This window comes from Geotrypetes seraphini, chromosome 13 (genome assembly GCF_902459505.1).
Source record: "Geotrypetes seraphini chromosome 13, aGeoSer1.1, whole genome shotgun sequence".
Taxonomy (NCBI): domain Eukaryota; kingdom Metazoa; phylum Chordata; class Amphibia; order Gymnophiona; family Dermophiidae; genus Geotrypetes; species Geotrypetes seraphini.
Window position 1 is genome coordinate 14,069,430 of NC_047096.1, and position 20,455 is coordinate 14,089,884.

The 20,455-nt window shown below is 41.3% G+C and overlaps 1 protein-coding gene across 1 annotated transcript in view; it reads right to left on the bottom strand.

The window, feature by feature from the left end:
- ANKS1A (ankyrin repeat and sterile alpha motif domain containing 1A) overlaps positions 1 to 20,455 on the bottom strand; it is a 198,023-nt gene that overhangs the window by 140,644 nt on the left and 36,924 nt on the right. Inside the window, 2 exon segments of the mRNA XM_033917877.1 lie at positions 4,943 to 5,099; positions 10,344 to 10,424. Coding sequence (XP_033773768.1) covers positions 4,943 to 5,099; positions 10,344 to 10,424 — 238 coding nt within the window.

A 20,455-nucleotide genomic window follows, 5' to 3' on the forward strand; every position in this document is an offset into this window, starting at 1 on the left:
AATAAGACATGAACTATTTTTTTCTGAGGCCCTCCAAGTATCTACAAATCCAAAATGTGACCCTGCAAAGGGTTTGAGTTTGAGACCACTGGCTTAGAGGAAACACAGATATCAGTGTTATTGCTGCAGTATTTTTCTGCAGAGAAATCATATCCAATAATTCCCAGTATATGCAGTCACAAAGAAAATTTAAAAAAAATCAAATTTTCATAAAACATTGCATTAACTAACTCTACACAGAGAGGTCAGAAAATCTAAACAAATGATATAAAGCATAAGACAGAGGGGTAAAATGTCAAATTCTTAAATTTAAGGGCTGAAAACCAATAGTTCTGTGATTTTTCTGGGAATTTGCTACATACTGTAAAACAGTGTCTTCACATTCTCTATACTATTTGCATGTGTGGATTTTGGTCAAGGTTTTGCACTTTTTCCACTTTTCTCAGTGGGCCACAGCTGCCTTTTGAAGATGTGAGAGAGAGGAGAGCATGGTAGGAAGGGTCGAAGCAGTGAAATCCTGAGCAACGAAGTACACACCTTGGCATTCATATAAGGGTCAAAGGGGCCGTACTTTTTGAGTTCTCTGATCTCAAGAGCATTCTATAAAAAGGAGAGGAAAGAAAAATGTGGTGATGAAATACGGCAATATAAGCAATAAGCGGATCAGAAACGAGATCACTGCAGCAGCCCATTATATTCAAAAGTCTAAGTCCAAATTCAAAAATTTCATATGGAAACATTAATAGCTCACCGTAATCTTTATTACAGAACTGCCTTAAAACACGTGACAATCTTTGTAGAAGGCAATAGCAATTTAACTTTACAACTCACTTTTTCACAGTCATGATTTTGTTGAATTCTAACATACCATTCAGGAAACAAGAGGAAGTACTTTTGTTTATAACTGTGATATTATCCATAACATTGTCCTGCACACCCGCTGAAAAAAAAATTGCCTCGTCCTTGTTTAGAATTGTACATACACTTCTCCCTCCGTATTCGCTGTGATAGGGGATTAACAGAACCGCGAATAACTTTTTCATATGTTATTCGTTGTTTTCTATTAAAAACCATCGTGAATATGGTGGAGCCGTGAATAATATGGTGGGAGAGCTGGCCTGTTCCTGAAGGAGAGGCAAAACATGGTGAAGAAAGTGCCGGGAATCAGCGATTTTCTCAGTAAGCGCTGAGAATCAGCGATTTCTCTATGCAAGCTGATGTAATTTGGGGGAGGAGCCAGCAAGCTAAAAACTGCAAATAATCAAAACCGCGACTGCTGAAACTGTAAATACGGAGGGAGAAGTGTATCTATGATGTGTATACAATACATTTTCAAAAGGAATGAACATAAGCGAAGTAAAAAAATGAACATGAGCCACTATTTCTACAAGAAAACAGGGAGATATTGGGCAATTTAAAGACTACACAAGACAGAACTTTGGTTTCTCTAAATATATCAATGAAAGTACGCGAAAACATATAAGAGAGAGAACTGTTTGCTAGTGATGCCTATATTAACATCGTGTTAAATAGTGCAGAAATCTAAAAAAATTTTTTTTAATATTCTTTATTCATTTTTAACACCTTCAATAAGTGAAAACAGTAAAGAAAACATTTTACACGTTAATCCACACTTAATATCCTTACGTGACTTAAATAGAGTAAAATCCCTCGCCCCCTACCCCACATTATCAAATTATTCATTGGTTTTCATGAACTTATAATAAGTACCCTATAACAAATATGTCTTATCCATATACATTACAAAATATGAAACTATTGAGAACCATTTGCACAATATTAAAAAATGGACATTACTTCTATATTCCAACTTTTAATTAAATACACTACTTAAACAACTGAATTTAGTATTTTAACTGTTGACTTTTAATCACATTACATTAATTAACTTCTAATGGGGACAAGCCTCAGACTTAGGAGAACATGTTTCCCAAAATGGGATTGCTTAAAGAGAGAAACACTTTACTCTCTTATCTCCTTAAAACATCACCGGCTATTATCCCACCTCCTTACCAATATAGATAAATCAAATATTTAATTCTCTATTTTTTTTAAAACTACATTACATTAATTTTTTAAAATAAATAATTCTAAACACTATACCTCCTCTTTTATTAATATAAATCCTTAAAAACTTATTAAGTTTGTGTTGTTTTGTTGTCTTATCCATATATTAAACATTTAGAAACTTATCAGAACCCGAAAAATACCCTCCCTCCTCCCATACTCTCAAGAAAGATAAGAATTCATTTTAGAATCCTATATTCCCACCTTCCCCTTCCCCTGGATATGCATTGATCTGTCAACATAAAGAAACTATAATAATTCTACAAAAGACATCAATGGGCCCCATATTAATTTGAAATTTTTTGTGTTCCCTGATAAATCAGCATTCATTTTCTCATATTTATACATTAAACATAAATTTGCCCACCAGAATGCAAAGTTAAGTCGGTCCCAATTTTTCCAATTTCGTGTAATTAATTGTATAGCTGTAACCATCATAATTTTAAAAAGTCATCTTTTATATTTGTCTAAGGGATCCTTTACATATAACACAGTACCACAAATCACAACTTCATAAGTCAAAGGGATCTCAACTTCTAGAATATTATTAATATGTCCCCAAATCGACTTCCAAAAAATCAGAATCATAGGGCAATAAAACAGTAAGTGATCCAATGTTCCCATGTCTAGATGACAGTGCCAGCATCTATTAGATCTTGAATTATCTAACTTGTTCAATCTAACCGGGGTCCAAAAAGAACGATGCAACAAAAAGAACCAAGTTTGTTGCATAGATGCCGACGCTGTACATCTCATCCTCCAAGACCAAATCCGTGGCCATCGTGATACAGAAATGTACTAAAATAATTAAAAGTACTGCTAGGCTCACTGAATGATTGCCTTTTACAACCTTCCCGATAAAAGTCTGAGTGGACATCAAGTCTCCTTTAAGTGACTTTCATAAATGTGGCAAACAATATCACTCACACTGCAAACACCATTGGAAAAATTGCTGCATGTGTGATACATGTATGTGCTGGAATGCCGTTCGGCCCAAATAATTTTTGCAATGCTATTGATTATGCACAGTGGCATTCTACCCTGTATGCAGATGTGCGCGCACATGATTCCAGCTGTTGATACTGTAGTGCACCAAGTATGACTGCTACTAGCACAAATTCATAAGCAAATGTATTGGATATACTCCCATATTAGGGAACATTTTGTGCTCAAGTGCCTAGTACCATACAATTTACCTATTGCATTGGAGTACACTTAAAAATACACATAAAAGTACATTAGGAAACCCTGTGCTGAGCTTTAATGCTGTGCCCTAAATGCACAGCTTTTCACATCGACTCCTTTCATAGAGGTTTTTGCTCTCATTTATGTGGATTACATATGCTTGGCAAAATACAAATGAACTCCTCCACAAATAGGAAATTTTCAATTTGGCATTATTTCTATAGTTTGAATTCTGGGGTCTCGATGCTCTAAAGCAGGGGTATCCAACCTGCGGCCCAAGGGCCACATGCGGCCCCGTGAAGTATTTTGTGCGGCCCTGGTCGAGGGCGATGCAGTGTTTTCCTCTGCTGCCCCCAGGTGTTTACCGTCTTGCCGGCTCCCTCCTCTGTCTTGCTGCAGCGTTTGTGCAGGCCCCAGAAAAAAATTTTTTCGGACAATGTGGCCCAGGGAAGCCAAAAGGTTGGACACCCCTGCTCTAAAGCTTTCCGTGACAGTAAGACTCGTTAAAGCAGTCTTACTGGCATGGAAAGCTCCCCTCCCAATGCACAAAGGTTCTCTGTGACTTCTAAAGATCCTCGTAGCAGCCACTGAGAATCCTATGCTAATGCATTATAAGGACCTCATTAGTATTATAATGAGCACTCTGTATAACACTAAGCCAGGGCTGCCCAAGTCCGGTCCTCGAGATCTACTGGCAGGCCAGGTTTTCAGGATATCCACAATGAATATGCATGAGAGAGATTTGCCTGCACTGCCTTCTTGGTATGCAAATCTTTCTCTCATGCACATTCATTGTGGATATCCTGAAAACCTGGCCTGCCAGTAGATCTCGAGGACCGGACTTGGGCAGCCCTGGCTTAGTGTTATACAGAGTGCTCATTATAATACTAATGAGGTCCTTATAATGCATTAGCATAGGATTCTCAGTGGCTGCTACGAGGATCTTTAGAACTGGCAGCAGCAAGAATAGCATGCATATAATTTGTATGCCATTTGTATGCCATTTATGCCGAGCATCAACCGGCACAGAAAAATTGCTCCCGTCATAGTACTTTTCACTGTGGTGTCAGCGCACTGTGCATTGGGGCTTGTGTTTCTTGAACACAGAGTGCATTGTTGCAAATTATGCAGGTGGCTCTGAGGCAATTTATATAAATTCTCAAAGAGAAAGTACCTGCTCCTAAAAGTGCTATTATTGCGTCTGAATTTGGGGAGGAGAGCAAGACATTATGCGTACATCTAAAAATTGAATGCATATGCTTTCATGCCTCAATCTATACACCTTTTTACTCACAGCTAAATGTATGCACACAATGGAACCTACATACACTTTTAGCTGTATTTGAGCTGATGAGTTTCAATCAGGTCATGTAGGCGAGGTCCTTTGAAAATTACCCACATAAATAATGGCATTATCACCATGAGTTTTCAGCTCTCTATAATCCAGCATATTCCTATTGAGGGACCATGTAAATTGTACTACTGCTTTCTGACACCAGTAATATATTTATTCAGATTCATTATTGATCTTATACCCCCCCCCAAAAAAAAAAAAATCTCAAGGTAGCATACAACAGAACTTATTTTTATGATACTATAGATCTCATCACAAACATAACTTTTAAGATTCCTCTATTCCTGCTACACTGATCATCATCAGAATTCATACCTGTTCATTCACTTTGGTAAGTGATGGTCCCTGGTGAATAAGGAGTTTCACTATATGGGCATCCCCCTTCCATGCTGCTAGGTGAAGTGGGTAACAGCCTTTACAGTCTGCTACATTGGTTAATGCATCATTCCGTAGCAAGACTTCCACCACATCCCTGTAATACAAAACACTCTTGTAAAAATCTATCAGTCTTTCAATTAATCTCCAAAATCAGAAGGGAAGAACCTCTGAGTGTCTCTCGGAAAGCTCTAAAAATGCCATCAAATGATATCTAGCACAGTATTTAGGCAACTCATTCTGATTCACATCAGTGGTTCCACACTCATTCTCAGCACCCCAAGGACCTTGCACTTACCCTTTCGTACTTGAGCCTGGGAATGAAGACCTAGAAGGAAATATATAACTAAGAAGAAACTATTTATATTGGCTGCATTAATGCTTAAGGAATTTTATTGAAATATTCCCTAACATACCAAAGGTATATTATAGCAGAGGATGAACCCTGACTCTAAACACTCCCTGTTATCCATATGTGATAACTGGGTTATAAAATAGTTAAAGATAATACACTTTCATCCTTCAGTTTTATAACTGTCTTCCTCCCACTGATAGCAGCTTTCTGGTGTTAACAAAATGTTGGAACGGATTCATGTCAGTTATTCTCACTTCAGAATTAAACTTTAGAAAGGAGAATTGATTCACTAGAAGGCACAGGCCACCAGAGAGACTTACTCATATCTCATGGGTAATATCCCTGCATTGCTGCCAGACAGTTCAGCACTTGTTCTCACAATTGCCATCACTAAGAAGCATTTAGGAAGTCTTTAGCAGTGAACTCCTTTTTACCAAGTTTCCTGTCAAATATCTAGCAGACTTTGGACTTAACTTTCTAACCTTTCTTTGACAGCAATATTACTTAATTAATAAAGCTATGGCATAACTGCTTTATCTCATTCTGCTGCCTCACAAATACTGGGGTAAACTCCTCTTACTGACATATAAGTGCCCTCATTCTTCAGCTCCTCAATCTCTCTCCACACTTTTTTTTCCCTATGGTCCCCATGTGAACTCTGTTCATTGGGCAAGTCCCTCTTATCCGTATCCTTCTTCTCTAATGTCACCTCCAAACTCCACTCCTTCTATCTTGCTGCGCCATATGCATGGAACAAGCTGAGTCATTACGTCAGGCGCTGTCTCTGGGCAGTATTCAAATCCAAGATAAAAGCCCTCTTTTTTGATGCTGCCTTCAACTCCTATCTCTCACTCAGCATAATATTACCTATGTCCGTCTCATCATTCTCACTGCAAGAAACTCCCCAACCCCTGCATGTCCTGTCTGTCTGTCCAATTAGATTGTAAGCTCTTCTGTGAAGGGACCGTCTATTGCGTGTTGATTGTACAGCGCTGCATATGCTTTTCAGCAATATAGAAATGATAATAGTAGTAATGGCATATTAAGTGTAAAATACCCAGATCACATTCCAAACTTCCATCAGAATTTATTAATTTTTAAAATTTGGGCCCAGCAGTTAACACTTGTTCCTTTGAGCTTCTACCTCAACCAGAACCACTATAAATCTCCTTCATAACTATGCAGAGATTATTCTCCCATTATATATCTTTCCGATTTAGCTTGGTCATTGCAGCAACAGCCCTCAAGTTGGGGCTATGCACAATGGCTCTAACTGTGGGTCACCAGATGCAGTGAAAACTGCTTCTACACAAGCAACCCCAGTTGCAAGGAGACTAAGGAATCAAGCCCCAGTCCTTCAGATGACTATGTTCAACACTTACCAGGAAGCAATCAAGATAACTCTAGCAGAATTCTTCGGGATTATGCACATATTACACAACAAAGCCAAGTGACGTTTCATCCTGTTCTTACTCTTATGTATTTGCAGATGACACTAAACTGTTCAAAGTTGTTAAAACTCATGTAGATTGTGAAAAATTGCAGGCTGACCTTAGAAAACTGGAAGACTGGGCGTCCAAGTGGCAGATGAAATTTAATGTGGACAAATGCAAAGTGATGCACATTGGGAAGAATAACCCAAATCACAGTTACCAGATGCTAGGATCCACCTTGAGGGTTAGCGCCCAAGAAAAGGATCTGGGTGTCATCGTAGACAATACAATGAAACCTCCCGCTCAATGTGTGGCGGCTGCCAAAAATGCAAACAGGATACTAAGATTTAGAAAGGGATGGTTAACAAGATTACGAATGTTATAATGCCACCTCATCTGGAGTATTGCGTTCAATTCTGGTCTCCTTATCTCAAGAAAGATATAGTGGCACTAGAAAAGGTTCAAAGAAGAGCGACCAAGGAGATGGAACGCCTCTCGAATGAGGAAAGACTTAAAAGGTTAGGGCTCTTCAGCTTGGAAAACAGTCGGCTGAGGGGAGATACGATTGAAGTCTACAAAAATCTTAGTGAAGTAGAACGGGTACAAGTGGATCAATTTTTCACGCCGTCAAAAATTACAAAGAATAGGGAACACTCAATGCAGTTACAGGGAAATACTTTTAAAACCAATAGGAGGAAATTTGGAACGCATTGCCAAATGTTGTGGTAAGAGCGGATAACGTAGCTGGTTTTAAGAAAGGTTTGGATAATTTCTTGGAGGAAAAGTCCAGTCTGTTATTGAGAAAGACATAGGGGAAGCCATTGCTTGCCCTGGATCGGTAGCATGGAATGTTGCTAGTCTTTAAGTTTTGGCCAGATACTAAGGACCTGGATTGGCTACTGAGCTAGATAACTTGCGTGTAAAACAATGCCCAAAACCCAATCCTAACCACACTCCCTTTTCAGGTGTGTGTATTGCATCTGGGGGTATACAGAATGGCACAATCTAAGTTGTGTGCATAATTTTTAATTAGTCTCAATTAGTGTCAATTACAAGTTAATTGCCAATTATCAGCATCGATTAGGCCAATTAATCAAGTTGTATGCATACATTGGCTATACACACCAAGGTACGCACACAACTTTAGGCATTATTTGGAAAGAGTAGCCTAGTGGTGCCTCAGCACCATGAGGTTGTGGGTTCAAATCCTGCGCTGATCTTTGTGACCCTGGACAAGTCACTCAATTCTCCATTGCCCCAGGTACATTAGAAAGATTGTGAACCCACCGGGACAGATAGGGAAAATGCTGTAAACTGCTTAGATAACCTTGATAGGCAGTATATAATACTTAATAATAAAATAAATTTATAGAAACAGAGGTTGAGAGGGGTATTTTCAAAGCACTTAGACTTACACAGTAATCTATGGAACTTTGTAAGTCTAAGTGTTTTGAAAATGAGCCCCCTTAGTGTATAAATGGTCCCTGCGGTGTTTATTAGAGTTTAGAATAAAAATAAAAGTGAATAAATAAAAACAGAAAACCAAACACAAAGAATATAAAGGTGATACATTTTTTACTAGCTTTTAGGAGCTAAAACCCCCTTCCTCAAGTTAGGACAAACTGAACAAAAGATTATCAGAATGTCACCAGCATGTCAAGAAGAGGACAATCAAATTTCAGTCTCAGTATCAGCTTTGAACCATCCAAAATCCAGATTTGGCCATGCTTCAGTTTGGACTAAAAATGCCAGTGCGTTTTCAGCTGAAACTAAAACTCCACCCCATCCCAAACGAAAGCGGGTTGCACTCTCAACAGAAAGTCCTCCCCTACTACTTTTTTTATTTATAAATCTTTATTAATTTTAAAACATACACAAAGGGCTTACAAAAATACAACAATTGGCACCAAATAACAGCACTTATTACTAACAAATAATAATATAGACATCTTTCCCCCCTCCCCATCTTCCCTCTCAACCCGGATGTGTGTAAAACTCAATAAAACGAAAGGTTTGGTGGATACAAAATTTGTTAATGGGCCCCAAATCTCTTTGAAGTTTTTACCATAACCTTTTATTTCCGAATTCATACATTCGTATCAATAACATAAGCACAGGGATTCACACCAAAAGGGGTGATTCAATCTATCACAATTCTTCCAGTTTTTTTATGATCATTTGCATAGCAATCCCCGTCATTACAAGAAGTAATCTATTCTTAGCTGCAGAAATTAGAGACTTGGGTTGTAATATAGCTCCAAAGAGAACCATATCGTATGACATAGGAATGGAGGTACCCAATTTCCTATTAATTGTAACCCATATCGACTGATGAAAACTAAAACTAAAACTGTGGATACAGATGTTCTGGAGGTAATTTATTAAACACTGACATATAAAAACATGAAAATTCAATTAAAAAAGTACAATGATAAAAAATACTGTGATAAAAATCCAACCGGACCCTACACGGTCCGTGTTTCAGCAAACACGCCTTCCTCAGGGGTCCTAAAAGAGGTAATAATATTAAGGGGCAAAAGTACAATATGTGATCCAGCGTCCCTATATCAAGATGACAATGCCAGCATCTATTAGACTTTAAACTATCTAATTTTTACAAACGAACAGGGGTCCAAAAAATCCTATACAATAGAAAGAACCAGGTTTGTCTCATAGATGCTGATGCTATACATCTTATCCTTCAAGACCATTGAGTAGCAGAAATCTTTTGCTTTATCTCAATGCTCCAAATATCCTTGTTTTTGGTTTCTTATTCAAATATTCTATTTATCACTTCTATTGTACACACTGCTGCACATTTTGATGGTCCCTTCTCAGAAGACCTTACAGTCTAACCTGGACAGACATGACATATAAGGGATGCCCCCTTCCAGAAGCTGCGAGAATCTTGCAGCCATTTTTGACCTAGGCGCTGGCATGGGCAGCTTTTGTCCCAGTGAGGCTACTAAACAAGATTTCTAAGATATGTTCAGTGAGGGCCTGTGAAACAGTGGCAACTTTTGGTGTGTGAGTGTGGGGGAGGCCATGAAATCTGCTTTTGAATTTGGGGGGGGAGGGGGTTTCGTACCGTCCTGTTTCGTCTTTATATTGAGTTGAAACTGTATGGCAAATTTCAGCTTCAGATTCAATTTTGGTTGTGGTAGGGTTACCAGATTTTTGTCCAGAGAAACCTAGACACATGGCCCCGCCATGTTCCGCCCCCCCCTAGCCCTGCCCCGTTCCGCCCCTGGGCTAGGAGGCCTCTGTTTTCCAACCTCCAGGCCACATCTAGAAGGTCTCTGAGCATGCGCAGATGCATGTAACGTCATCCGCGCATGCTCAGAGGCCCTCCAGATGCGGTCGGAAGGTCGGGGCTTTCCAAAAATCAGACAAACTACCAGGTTCTGGAAGGTCCAACTGAGCACCTAGACAGTCCTCTAAAAAGAGAGCATGTCCGGGTTTACCCAGATGCCTGGTAACCCTAGGTTGTGGTTGCACTCTAAATCTCAAGACAAGAGAAAAAATTAAGAAACCACAAAATAAAATGACTTACTTGTGGCCGTTTAAAGAAGCATGATGTAAAGGTGTGTACCCAGTGTTGTCTACACAGTTGACATTTGGTCCCCTCCAGATGCTGAAAAATAAATAAATGGAATTAAAAATCCACATAAGCACATAAGCACATAAGCATGGCCTCTGCCGAGTCAGACCATAGGTCCATCATGCCCAGCAGTCCGCTCCCGCGGCGGCCCCCCAGGTCAATGACCTGTAGTGATCTATTACTCAAGAGCATTTTGTCTTGTATAGTAACCCTCTAATTGTACCCCTGGATTCCCTTACCCCTCAGGAATTCGTCCAATCCCTTTTTGAAACCCAAAACCGTACTCTGCTCAACCACCCCCTCTGGAAGCGCATTCCAGGTGTCCACCACCCTCTGGGTGAAGAAGAACTTCCTAGCATTTGTTCTAAAACTATCTCCCTTCAATTTTTTTGAGTTCAGGCTAACATTAGATCTATTAAAATTTACATACTCTTGAAGTCCTGATGGCATTATTTGGGGAGGCCAGGCAGAAGCTGTCTTCTGTTCTTGGCCCACAGAGCTATTTTAATTTCTTAGGTGAAACCATTCTACTTTGGGTGAACAAAAGAAAGCATCAAGCTTTTTAACCATAAGATTTCTGTGAACTTCTTTCTAAACAAGTTTCTTTGCATAAATCTAACTAGAAGGGCCAGTGATGAATAACTTTGATATACAACATGGCAGGAAGCAAGGCCACAAATCCCACATGACACATTAAGAACACAATTCACCTGCCCCCTCCATTCTCAATATAATCATTTCACAGTTTTTCATATTACCAATCTGCATTATATTGTTTTCCTACTTTAAAAGCTCAATTATCCCTCTCTTTACCACTGGGATGGGGGAGGAGAGAACATGGATTAGGGAATAGCTTCTCCTGTTGCTGCATAGAAGGAAACAGAGTGCTCACAAAATTGCTAACAAGTTTGGTTAACTATTACCCCTTTAACCCATGGGTACTAGATAAAAGGGTGACGGGACTAAATCGCGCGAGACAATTGAGCGCAAGGTTGACAGCGTGCCGAAGAAAAGCACTATTTTAAAAAGCTCCGACAGGGGGTGGGGGGGGGAAGCCCCCCACTTTACTTAACAGACATCGCGCTGGCGTTGTGGGGGGTTTGGGGGGTTGTAACCCCCCACATTATACTTAAAACTGAACTTTTTCCCTAAAAAACAGGCAAAAAGTTCGGTTTCAAGTATAATGAGGGGGGTTACAACCCCCCAAACCCCCCACAACGCCAGCGCGATGTCTGTTAAGTAAAATAGGGGGGTTCCCCACCAACACTCCCCGTCGGAACCCTTTAAAATAGTGCTTTTCTTCGGCGCGCCATCAACCTTGCGCTCAGTTGTCTGCGCACCGGTGTCTCGCGCGATTTTGTCTATGAACCGATAAAAGTGCTTATACTGAATTAGTTTTAAAAAAAAAGGTAGAGATATCCTCTTTTCAAATTCAAAAATTATGGTACCATTTAAAATTAAACAAAACAAAGTTTCCAGTTTAAATACACACTGGTGAAACATGATCAATACCTTCACCCCTCTTAAACATATTGCTACAAGCTAACTTCAAGCCAGTACAGCACAGTGGGGAAAACGTCTCAGATGTTGCAAAGCTAACGTAGCTTTGTAAAATTACACACACACACAAAAAAGAGCTTTATAGAGATAGTAAGATCAATTTAAAAGGACAAGAGAATGCTATAAATCTGTCAATGGAAATCATAAAAATACAGAGTTCCCATTAAGGCCCAGCAAGAAGAGGAGGCCGATGTTCGGGCACCGGCACCAACGCACAGGACATGCCGGTGCCAGTGCCCAGGCCCAGATGATAGTAAGAAGCAGCAGGGGGGGGGGGCCCAATCGCGGATGGGGGGAGGGTGCCAGATCACGGGGGCGCCGCTCGCAAATCGAGGCACGCTCGGTTTCTGAGGCGCCGATTTTGCAAATGTTTTGCTCGACTTGCAAAACACTCGCAAACCGGTGCACTCGTAAACCAAGGTACCACTGTATTAATGTTTCAAGTTTATTTAGTCTTGATATACCGCTTTCATTACCAAAGCGGTTTACAATTGCACAAAATTGTAAAATAATTTAAAATATCAAAAATGAGTAAAACAGACAGGTTACATGGTCGTTAAAGGCAGGGAAGGGGTAAAACGCAGACCTCACAAATCTAAAACTGCACGCCCTTAAAATTCTTCCGGCGTTTATTGACAAGTCCACCTTTTAGCTTATTCCAACGCTTTCCCTGCATGCTCAGCTCTGGCCCCCGGCTCTGTCTTCCCTAATGGCTAGGGAGGGAGGAGGCTGCACCGTGGCTTTTGCTAATTAGCCCGATCATCCCTTCCTCCAGATCTCTCCCTCCAGGCTGATTCCGAGAGCCCCCGCGATATGACACTGGATGGCAAATAGCTGAGGAATTTTTTTTTTATTTGGGGGGGGGGTTAAAAAATGTGTGCAAAGGTCTGCAGTGCATCTGACCTCGTGGAACTCATGGATCTGAACTACACATCCTTAAAAATCTGAGATCCGCGCCATTTTTAGTCTCAGCATAGGTTATGGCTCTGACAGACCTCTATGACATTTTAGCGCTGACGGATCCTAATGCTTTTCCCTCCCTATGCTGAGACTAAAAGTGGCACAGACCTCAGGGCAAAAGTTTTGCTGCTTTTAGTCTCAGCATAGGGAGGGAAAAGCATTAGGATCTGTCAGAGCTAAATTGTCATAGAGGTCTGTCACAGCCAGACTACAAGTGGCACGGACCTCAGATTTTTAAGGACATGCATTTTTAGATCCATGAAGTCCACATTTTAAAGGCACATGTGACAGAAGGGTGTATGTTGCAGGTTATTTGGTTTGGGGAGCAAATTTAATGCTAATTTACTAAGATACACCATCTCAGAGTCTGAGATCTTTAAATTCCCAATGCTCTCTTTCCCAAATACATACACAACTACATTCTTACATTAAGTACATACCCAAACCCTGCTGTCATCTAAAAGATTATAGAAGAAAAATATTGTATATCTGCTGTGACTTCTAAAATTCAAATTACTACCACCAACTCACCATTTACTATTTGGCATTCTATGCCCTCTTATTACCCTCAAGAATAAGATTTTCTGCTTCATAATTTCGATAAAAGACTTTCTATCAATTCAAACAAGATTCAGTTCATTCTAAGATTAAAATATTCAGAAGTGCATGTTCAGAGGCTCCTGTGGAGTTAGTCCATCAACACATTTCTGATGCTTGAACACAAACTTCCAAATGTCCAGAAGAAATGGAGCAAGATGAACAAGGTAAACAGACTCAAAGGGAATAAAGTGACAGGTCCTAGATTATGTAATGATCAATATTTTTCAAACAGAAGCCATTTTGGCAAATAAAGTCTCAATGTGAGAAGACAGAATTATCACAACACAAAAGAGCTGTCATTTGACACAAGGGAGGAGGTCCTGCTTAAATAATGCAGCCAGACAAAAAACACATGTATACTTAGAACTGGATCCCCACATTCACTGTTCCTTAGCTAGTATACCCCACCCCTCCTCAACTAAACTAAACCTTAAGTTTGTATACCGCATCATCTCCACAGAAGTAGAGCTCGACACGGTTTACAGGAGTTGGTATAGAAAGGAACTACAATGAAAAGTAGAAGGACTTAGAGAGAGAAGTTTAGAGGGACTTCGTATATCGATGAGGGATTGCATTTTAGAGAAAAGCCAAGTTTTCAAATGTTTTCGGAAGAGTTGGAGGGAGGTCAGGCTTCGAAGCGGGGTAGTAAAGCTGTTCCAGAGTTCGGTGATCCTGAAGAAGTTCCAGAGTTCGGTGATCCTCAACTCACTTCCCTCCACACATACTCTCCCTGCAGATTTTCTTCCCCTGATGCCCATTCAAATCCCATCTGCCTCTCCTACTGACTAGCCTCCACCAAACTGTCTTCATTTCCATCAAGATGGCTCTCCTCTCATAGTCATCCTTCATGCTCACTGGAAGTTTTGCTGTTGGTTCAACCTCCATAAAAACTGTTTTCTTGCTACACTGTGCAGTGCCCAAATGCCTACATCAGGGGTGCCCACACTTTTTGGGCTTGCGAGCTACTTTTAAAATGACCAAGTCAAAATGATCTACCAACAATAAAATTTTAAAAAAACACAAAGCACACTGTACGCATAGAAAATGTTAATCATCATTCCTATTCCAGGGTTTTTCAAAGAGCTCAAAGCAGATGACTCTATGCACTATCACCTCAGTAACAACCATACAAAAATAGACAAATATACCCCCTCCCTTTTTACTAAACCACGATAGCAATTTTTAGCGCAGGGAGCTGCGCTGAATGCCCAGCGCTGCTCTCGACGCTCATAGGCTCCCTGCGCTAAAAAACTCTATTGCGGTTTAGTAAAAAAGGGACCTTAGTGTAAAATATAGACAACAGATATAAATTCAGACACATTTTGATCACTAAATTTAAAATAAAATCATTTTTCCTACCTTGTCTGGTGATTTCATGAGTCTCTGGTTACACTTTCTTCTTCTGACTGTGCATCCAATCTTTCTTCCCTTCTTTTAGCCTGTATGCTTCCTCTCCTCCAGACCTCATTCCCTTCCCCAACTTTTCCTTTCTCTCTCCCTGCCCTTTCTTTCTCTCTGCCTCCCTTTCTTTTTTTTCTATTTCTCTTCTTTCCTTCTGTCTCCCTGCCTGCCCTTTTTCTTTCTTTCTCCCTGCCCTCCCCCAAGCCACTGCCACTCCATTGGGGACCAGGACCCAAACTGCCATCGGGGACCAAGACCCAAACTGCCACCAATAACAGGCCCGAAAGCCGACGCCGCCCCAAGCTCTCCCTGCTTCAGCCGACCAGCATCGAGATCGACCTATTGGGGGAAATGCTGCCGGGTCCTGCCTTCGCGGAAACAGAAAGTAGACAGGACCCGGCAGCAAGAAGAGGAAATGCTTCATTAACCTGTCTCCCGCCTTAGCCCGTAGCGAATGCTTGCTTCAGGGCTCTCAACATGTGCGTGCCGGCTTCCCTTCTCTCCCCCCCCTGGACATAACTTCCGGTTTCGGAGGGAAGAGAAGAGAAGCCGGCACGCACACGTTAGAGCCCGGAGCATAAGTTCGCTACGGGCTGAAATCTCCAAGCCGGGTTTTTAAAAAATTTTCAGCAGTGATGGCAGCAGCAGATGACAGCTGGGCCCTAGGGAGAATACAGAAGGCCGATTGGCCCGGTAGATCAGGACAGCAACACGAGTCTAGCGATCGACTCACGTTGCCTTCCTGAGCTACTGGTCGATTGCGATCGACGTATTGGGCACCCCTGGCCTACACCATGTTCAGTCTCATGAGAATAAACACAATAGTTAATCACCAAATGGTCCAAATTTAAAATATCAATTGGTTGGCAGCAGTACTGGTAGCAAGCCTCCAGAAAAAGTGAGCGAATTTATTTAGGAATGATAGGGAGCTGTCATATAAATAAACTAGTAAAATAAATAATTGATGAAAAAATTGCCCAATCTGATGACTTTAATCACAGACTTATCCATGGTGGTTTCTGGATGGTTGGATTTTTCTCTCTTTTAGGTGATAATGTGATGTATATGATGCAACTGGAATTCTATCCAGGACAGAAAACTCTTGAATGTAGAACAGGAGGATGGAGATCTCAGTTGGAGTTTCCAGACTCTTTTAGGTTGATAGATTCCCATAAACAGAAAGGTCAATGGTGTTCATTTTATTATTAATACCATTTCTGCTTATTTAGAAATATTACTCATTGTATTCACTGCCACAGTACTGCTCAAAAAAAGGAATATTTGCTTTTTTAACTATTTCTTTATAACAAAATGACAGTAACATACAGTAAAAATAACAATTATATTTTGCTCAAATATGACAATTCTTCAAGGCAGTCTTTAAAAAATAAGATTAAATCAAAACATTTACCAATCTGAAGATATATAAACTTAGCACTTAAGAGGTAAGGGGTTGATTCTGTGTACATCGATTTGCAAAGGAACAAAGACTAAGGTCTTTTTCTCAACTCAACTCTGTATATTTTATAACATTTTTGCTGTGCAGTAGCATATCATCTCTGCAGATACAAACTCACAGTTTTGAGAAATGCAAAACCAAGCATCTGTGATATCTTCTAGATAGAAAAATTACCCATGACATTACGAATTGATTAATGGAATTCATTTACCAAACAAAACCAAGCATCTGTGATATCTTCTAGATAGAAAAATTACCCATGACATTACGAATTGATTAATGGAATTCATTTACCAAAAAATTTTAAACATTGCATGAATATAGTTCATGCTACATAATTAAAAGTTAATCCTTATTTCATGATGAATAACTTTTAGACTATAATGTATCTCAAATAGAAAACTATCTTTAGATATTTCCTCAAAATAGCATTTTATTTAAAAGAAAAATCCAATTTTCTTTTAAATTATTGATTTGTATCCACCCTGGCACCTTCAAAAAGATTTAAAACAGGGTGGAGTTGGTCCAGTCAGTGGTTTTCAGCATAACGCGTATGGAGACAGACTTAAAAAGATTTCAGTATGTATACTTTGGAGGAAATGTGGGAGAGGGGAGACATGATATGACACCCTACTACCAGCAGCTGCATTGGCTGCCAATGGAGGCGCGCGTAAAGTTTAAATTTGCCTGCTTCTGCTTCAAAGCACTACACGGACTTGCTCCTAAATATATAACTGACCTTTTCGTCTTCTCAGCAATCAGACACAAGAGAAGCTCACATTCCAACTTCGTTTCCCCCCCAGTGAGAGGTTGTAAACTGAAAAAACACCATGAACATCTTCTCTCGCACCAAGCAGCATCATGGGGTAAAGACCTAGAACAATTGCTTTCACCCACTACTTATGAGGAATTTAGGAAACGTCTGAAAACACACCTATTCCTAAAGTATCTAGACAACTGATCCTCTCTTCTCTCTCCCCTCTATAGCGATTTCCTCAAAAATGGATTTCCTGTCCTATTAACCCTCTTTCTTCCTCCCCTCTTAAAGTCAATCAATTTGTACCTTTGCTTAATCTTTGTAAACCGCATAGAACTTCACGGTATTGCGGTATATAAGCTGTTATTATTATTATATGATAGAGATGTTTAAATACTTGTGTGGCATAAATACGTACGAGGATAGGGTCTTTCAATTAAGAAGAAGTTCTAGAATGAGGAAGCAAAGTATAAAGGTGAAAGGGCATAGATTCAGAAGTAACCTCAGAAAATACTTTTTCATGGAAGGAGTAGTGAATGTTGGGAACAGCCTCCCGGAGGAGCTGGTAGAGATGGAGTGTATCTGAATTCAAGACAGCTTGGGACAATTATGTTGGATCTCTACGGGAAAGGAGGGGATACTGGATGGCATGGTTGGGCAGACTAGATAGGCCATATGGTCTTTATCTACCTTACTTTCTCTTTGTTTAGTTTAAGAATGAAAAGCATTCTTAAAAAGACCCAAGTTACTAGAATGTACCATTTTGCATGCAGATACAGTGGAGAGAAAAAACAAACCAACCATTCAGATGATCAATATTATTAACATGTGTAAATTCCCCACAGCTTCATAGGAGCAATACCAAAGCAAACAGCTGGCAGGAGTTCTGTCAATCAGTAACCTTTTCCAGGGTGTGGAGGGAACAAGAAAGAAGAAAAGCTTCTTTGAAAAAGGCACTAAATGTAGAAATTCAGCCGATGGAGACTTGGAACACTTTTGAAAGCATCATAACTCATCATAGCAAAAAAGTTGGGTGACCCTAGTAGTTTTGATTGGAATAAAAGAGGTGCTTCACCAGCTGTATTCCACCATGCCTGGGTGGGAGGGAAAAAAAACAGAAGTGAGTATGCCAATAAAAATAAACCGGAGTGAAGATATAAATACTGAAGTTTGACTTATCGTGCAATGAACAAGCCAAGAGAAACAGGTTTTACAGACACTACTGAAAAGGGAAAACTTATTCCAGTTCCACCACTATCAAGGAGCCCTCTCTTCTTCCTTTCCAAGGAAAATGGGTTTTAATGAACTCCTCTACCTCTGATTAGAGCCATTTAGTAAAACAGACTTTTGCGGTATATTGGCATACTTGCACCAGCACTCGGAGGTCATGTTAAGCTTCACAAGAATGAGAATGCTTTAAGAACATAAGCAATGCTTCCGCTGGGTCAGACCTGAGGTCCATCGTGCCCAGCAGACGGCTCACGCAGCAGCCCAACAGGTCAAGGACCTGTGCAGTAATCCTCTATCTATACAGCACAGTTACTTACCGTAACAGGTGTTATCCAGGGACAGCAGGCAGATATTCTTAACACATGGGTGACGTCACCGACGGAGCCCTCGGTACGGACCTTTTTAACTAGAAGTTTCTAGTTGGCCGCACCGCGCGTGCGCGAGTGCCTTCCCGCCCGACGGAGGAGTGCGTGGTCCCCAGTTAGGATAAGCCAGCTAAGAAGCCAACCCGGGGAGGTGGGTGGGACTTAAGAATATCTGCCTGCTGTCCCTGGATAACACCTGTTACGGTAAGTAACTGTGCTTTATCCCAGGACAAGCAGGCAGCATATTCTTAACACATGGGTGACCTCCAAGCTAACAAAGAGGGAGGTGGGATGGTTGGCCATTAGGAAAATAAATTTTGTAACACAGATTGGCCGAAGTGTCCATCCCGTCTGGAGAATGCATCCAGACAGTAGTGAGTAGTGAACGTGTGAACTGAGGACCAAGTGGCCGCCTTGCAGATTTCCTCGATGGGCGTGGAGCGGAGGAAAGCCACGGAAGCAGCCATAGCTCGGACTCTGTGGGCCGTGACAGATCCTTCCAGTGAGAGACCGGCCCGAGCATAGCAGAAAGCAATACAGGCAGCAAGCCAATTTGAAAGTGTCCGTTTGGAGACAGGACGACCCAAACGGTTGGGGTCGAAAGACAAAAAGAGCTGAGGGGCTGTTCGGTGAGCTCTGGTACGATCAAGATAGTAAGCAAGGGCACGCTTACAATCCAGCGTGTGCAACGCCTGTTCCCCAGGATGCGAGTGAGGCTTAGGGAAGAAGACGGGCAGCACAATGGACTGGTTGAGGTGAAAAGCTGAGACCACCTTGGGAAGGAATTTAGGGTGGGTACGCAAAACAACCTTGTCATGGTGAAAAACAGTGAAAGGTGGGTCGGCAACCAGTGCATGTAGTTCGCTAACCCTCCTGGCAGAGGTGATGGCAATTAGGAAAAGCACCTTCCAGGTTAGAAGCCTGAGAGAAGTTGTGGCAAGAGGCTCAAATGGAGGTTTCATAAGAGCTGAGAGAACCACATTCAGGTCCCAGACGACAGGAGGAGGCTTGAGAGGCGGTTTGATGTTGAAGAGGCCTCTCATGAATCTGGAAACCAGAGGATGAGCCGTGAGAGGTTTTCCGAAAATAGGCTCATGAAACGCAGTGATGGCACTGAGGTGGACTCTGATGGAGGTAGTTTTGAGGCCAGCGTTGGACAGAGAGAGCAAATATTCCAAGACAGTTTCCACCGCTAAGGAGGTGGGTTCCTGATGATGCCGGAGACACCAGGAGGAAAATCTGGTCCACTTCTGATGGTAACATTGGAGAGTGGCCGGTTTCCTGGACGCGTCCAAAATGAGGCGGACCGGTTGAGATAGGTTCTCCGGAGAGGTCAGCCCGAGAGAAACCAAGCTGTCAGGTGGAGCGAAGACAGATTGGGATGTAGCAGAGACTGATGCTGTTGCGTAAGTAGAGTAGGAAACACAGGAAGAGGAATGGGCTCCCTGGAGCTGAGTTGGAGCAGGAGGGAGAACCAGTGTTGGCGAAGCCACCGAGGTGCGATGAGAATCATGGTGGCGTTGTCCTTGCGGAGCTTGGACAAGGTCCGCAACATCAGAGGAAGTGGAGGGAAGGCATACAGGAACCGATCCCTCCAATCGAGCAGGAATGCATCCGGGGCCAGACGGTGAGGAGAGAAGAGTCTGGAGCAGAATTGGGGCAGCTGATGATTGTGAGGAGCTGCAAAGAGGTCCACCTGCGGAGTGCCCCATCGAGCAAAGACGGAGAGCAG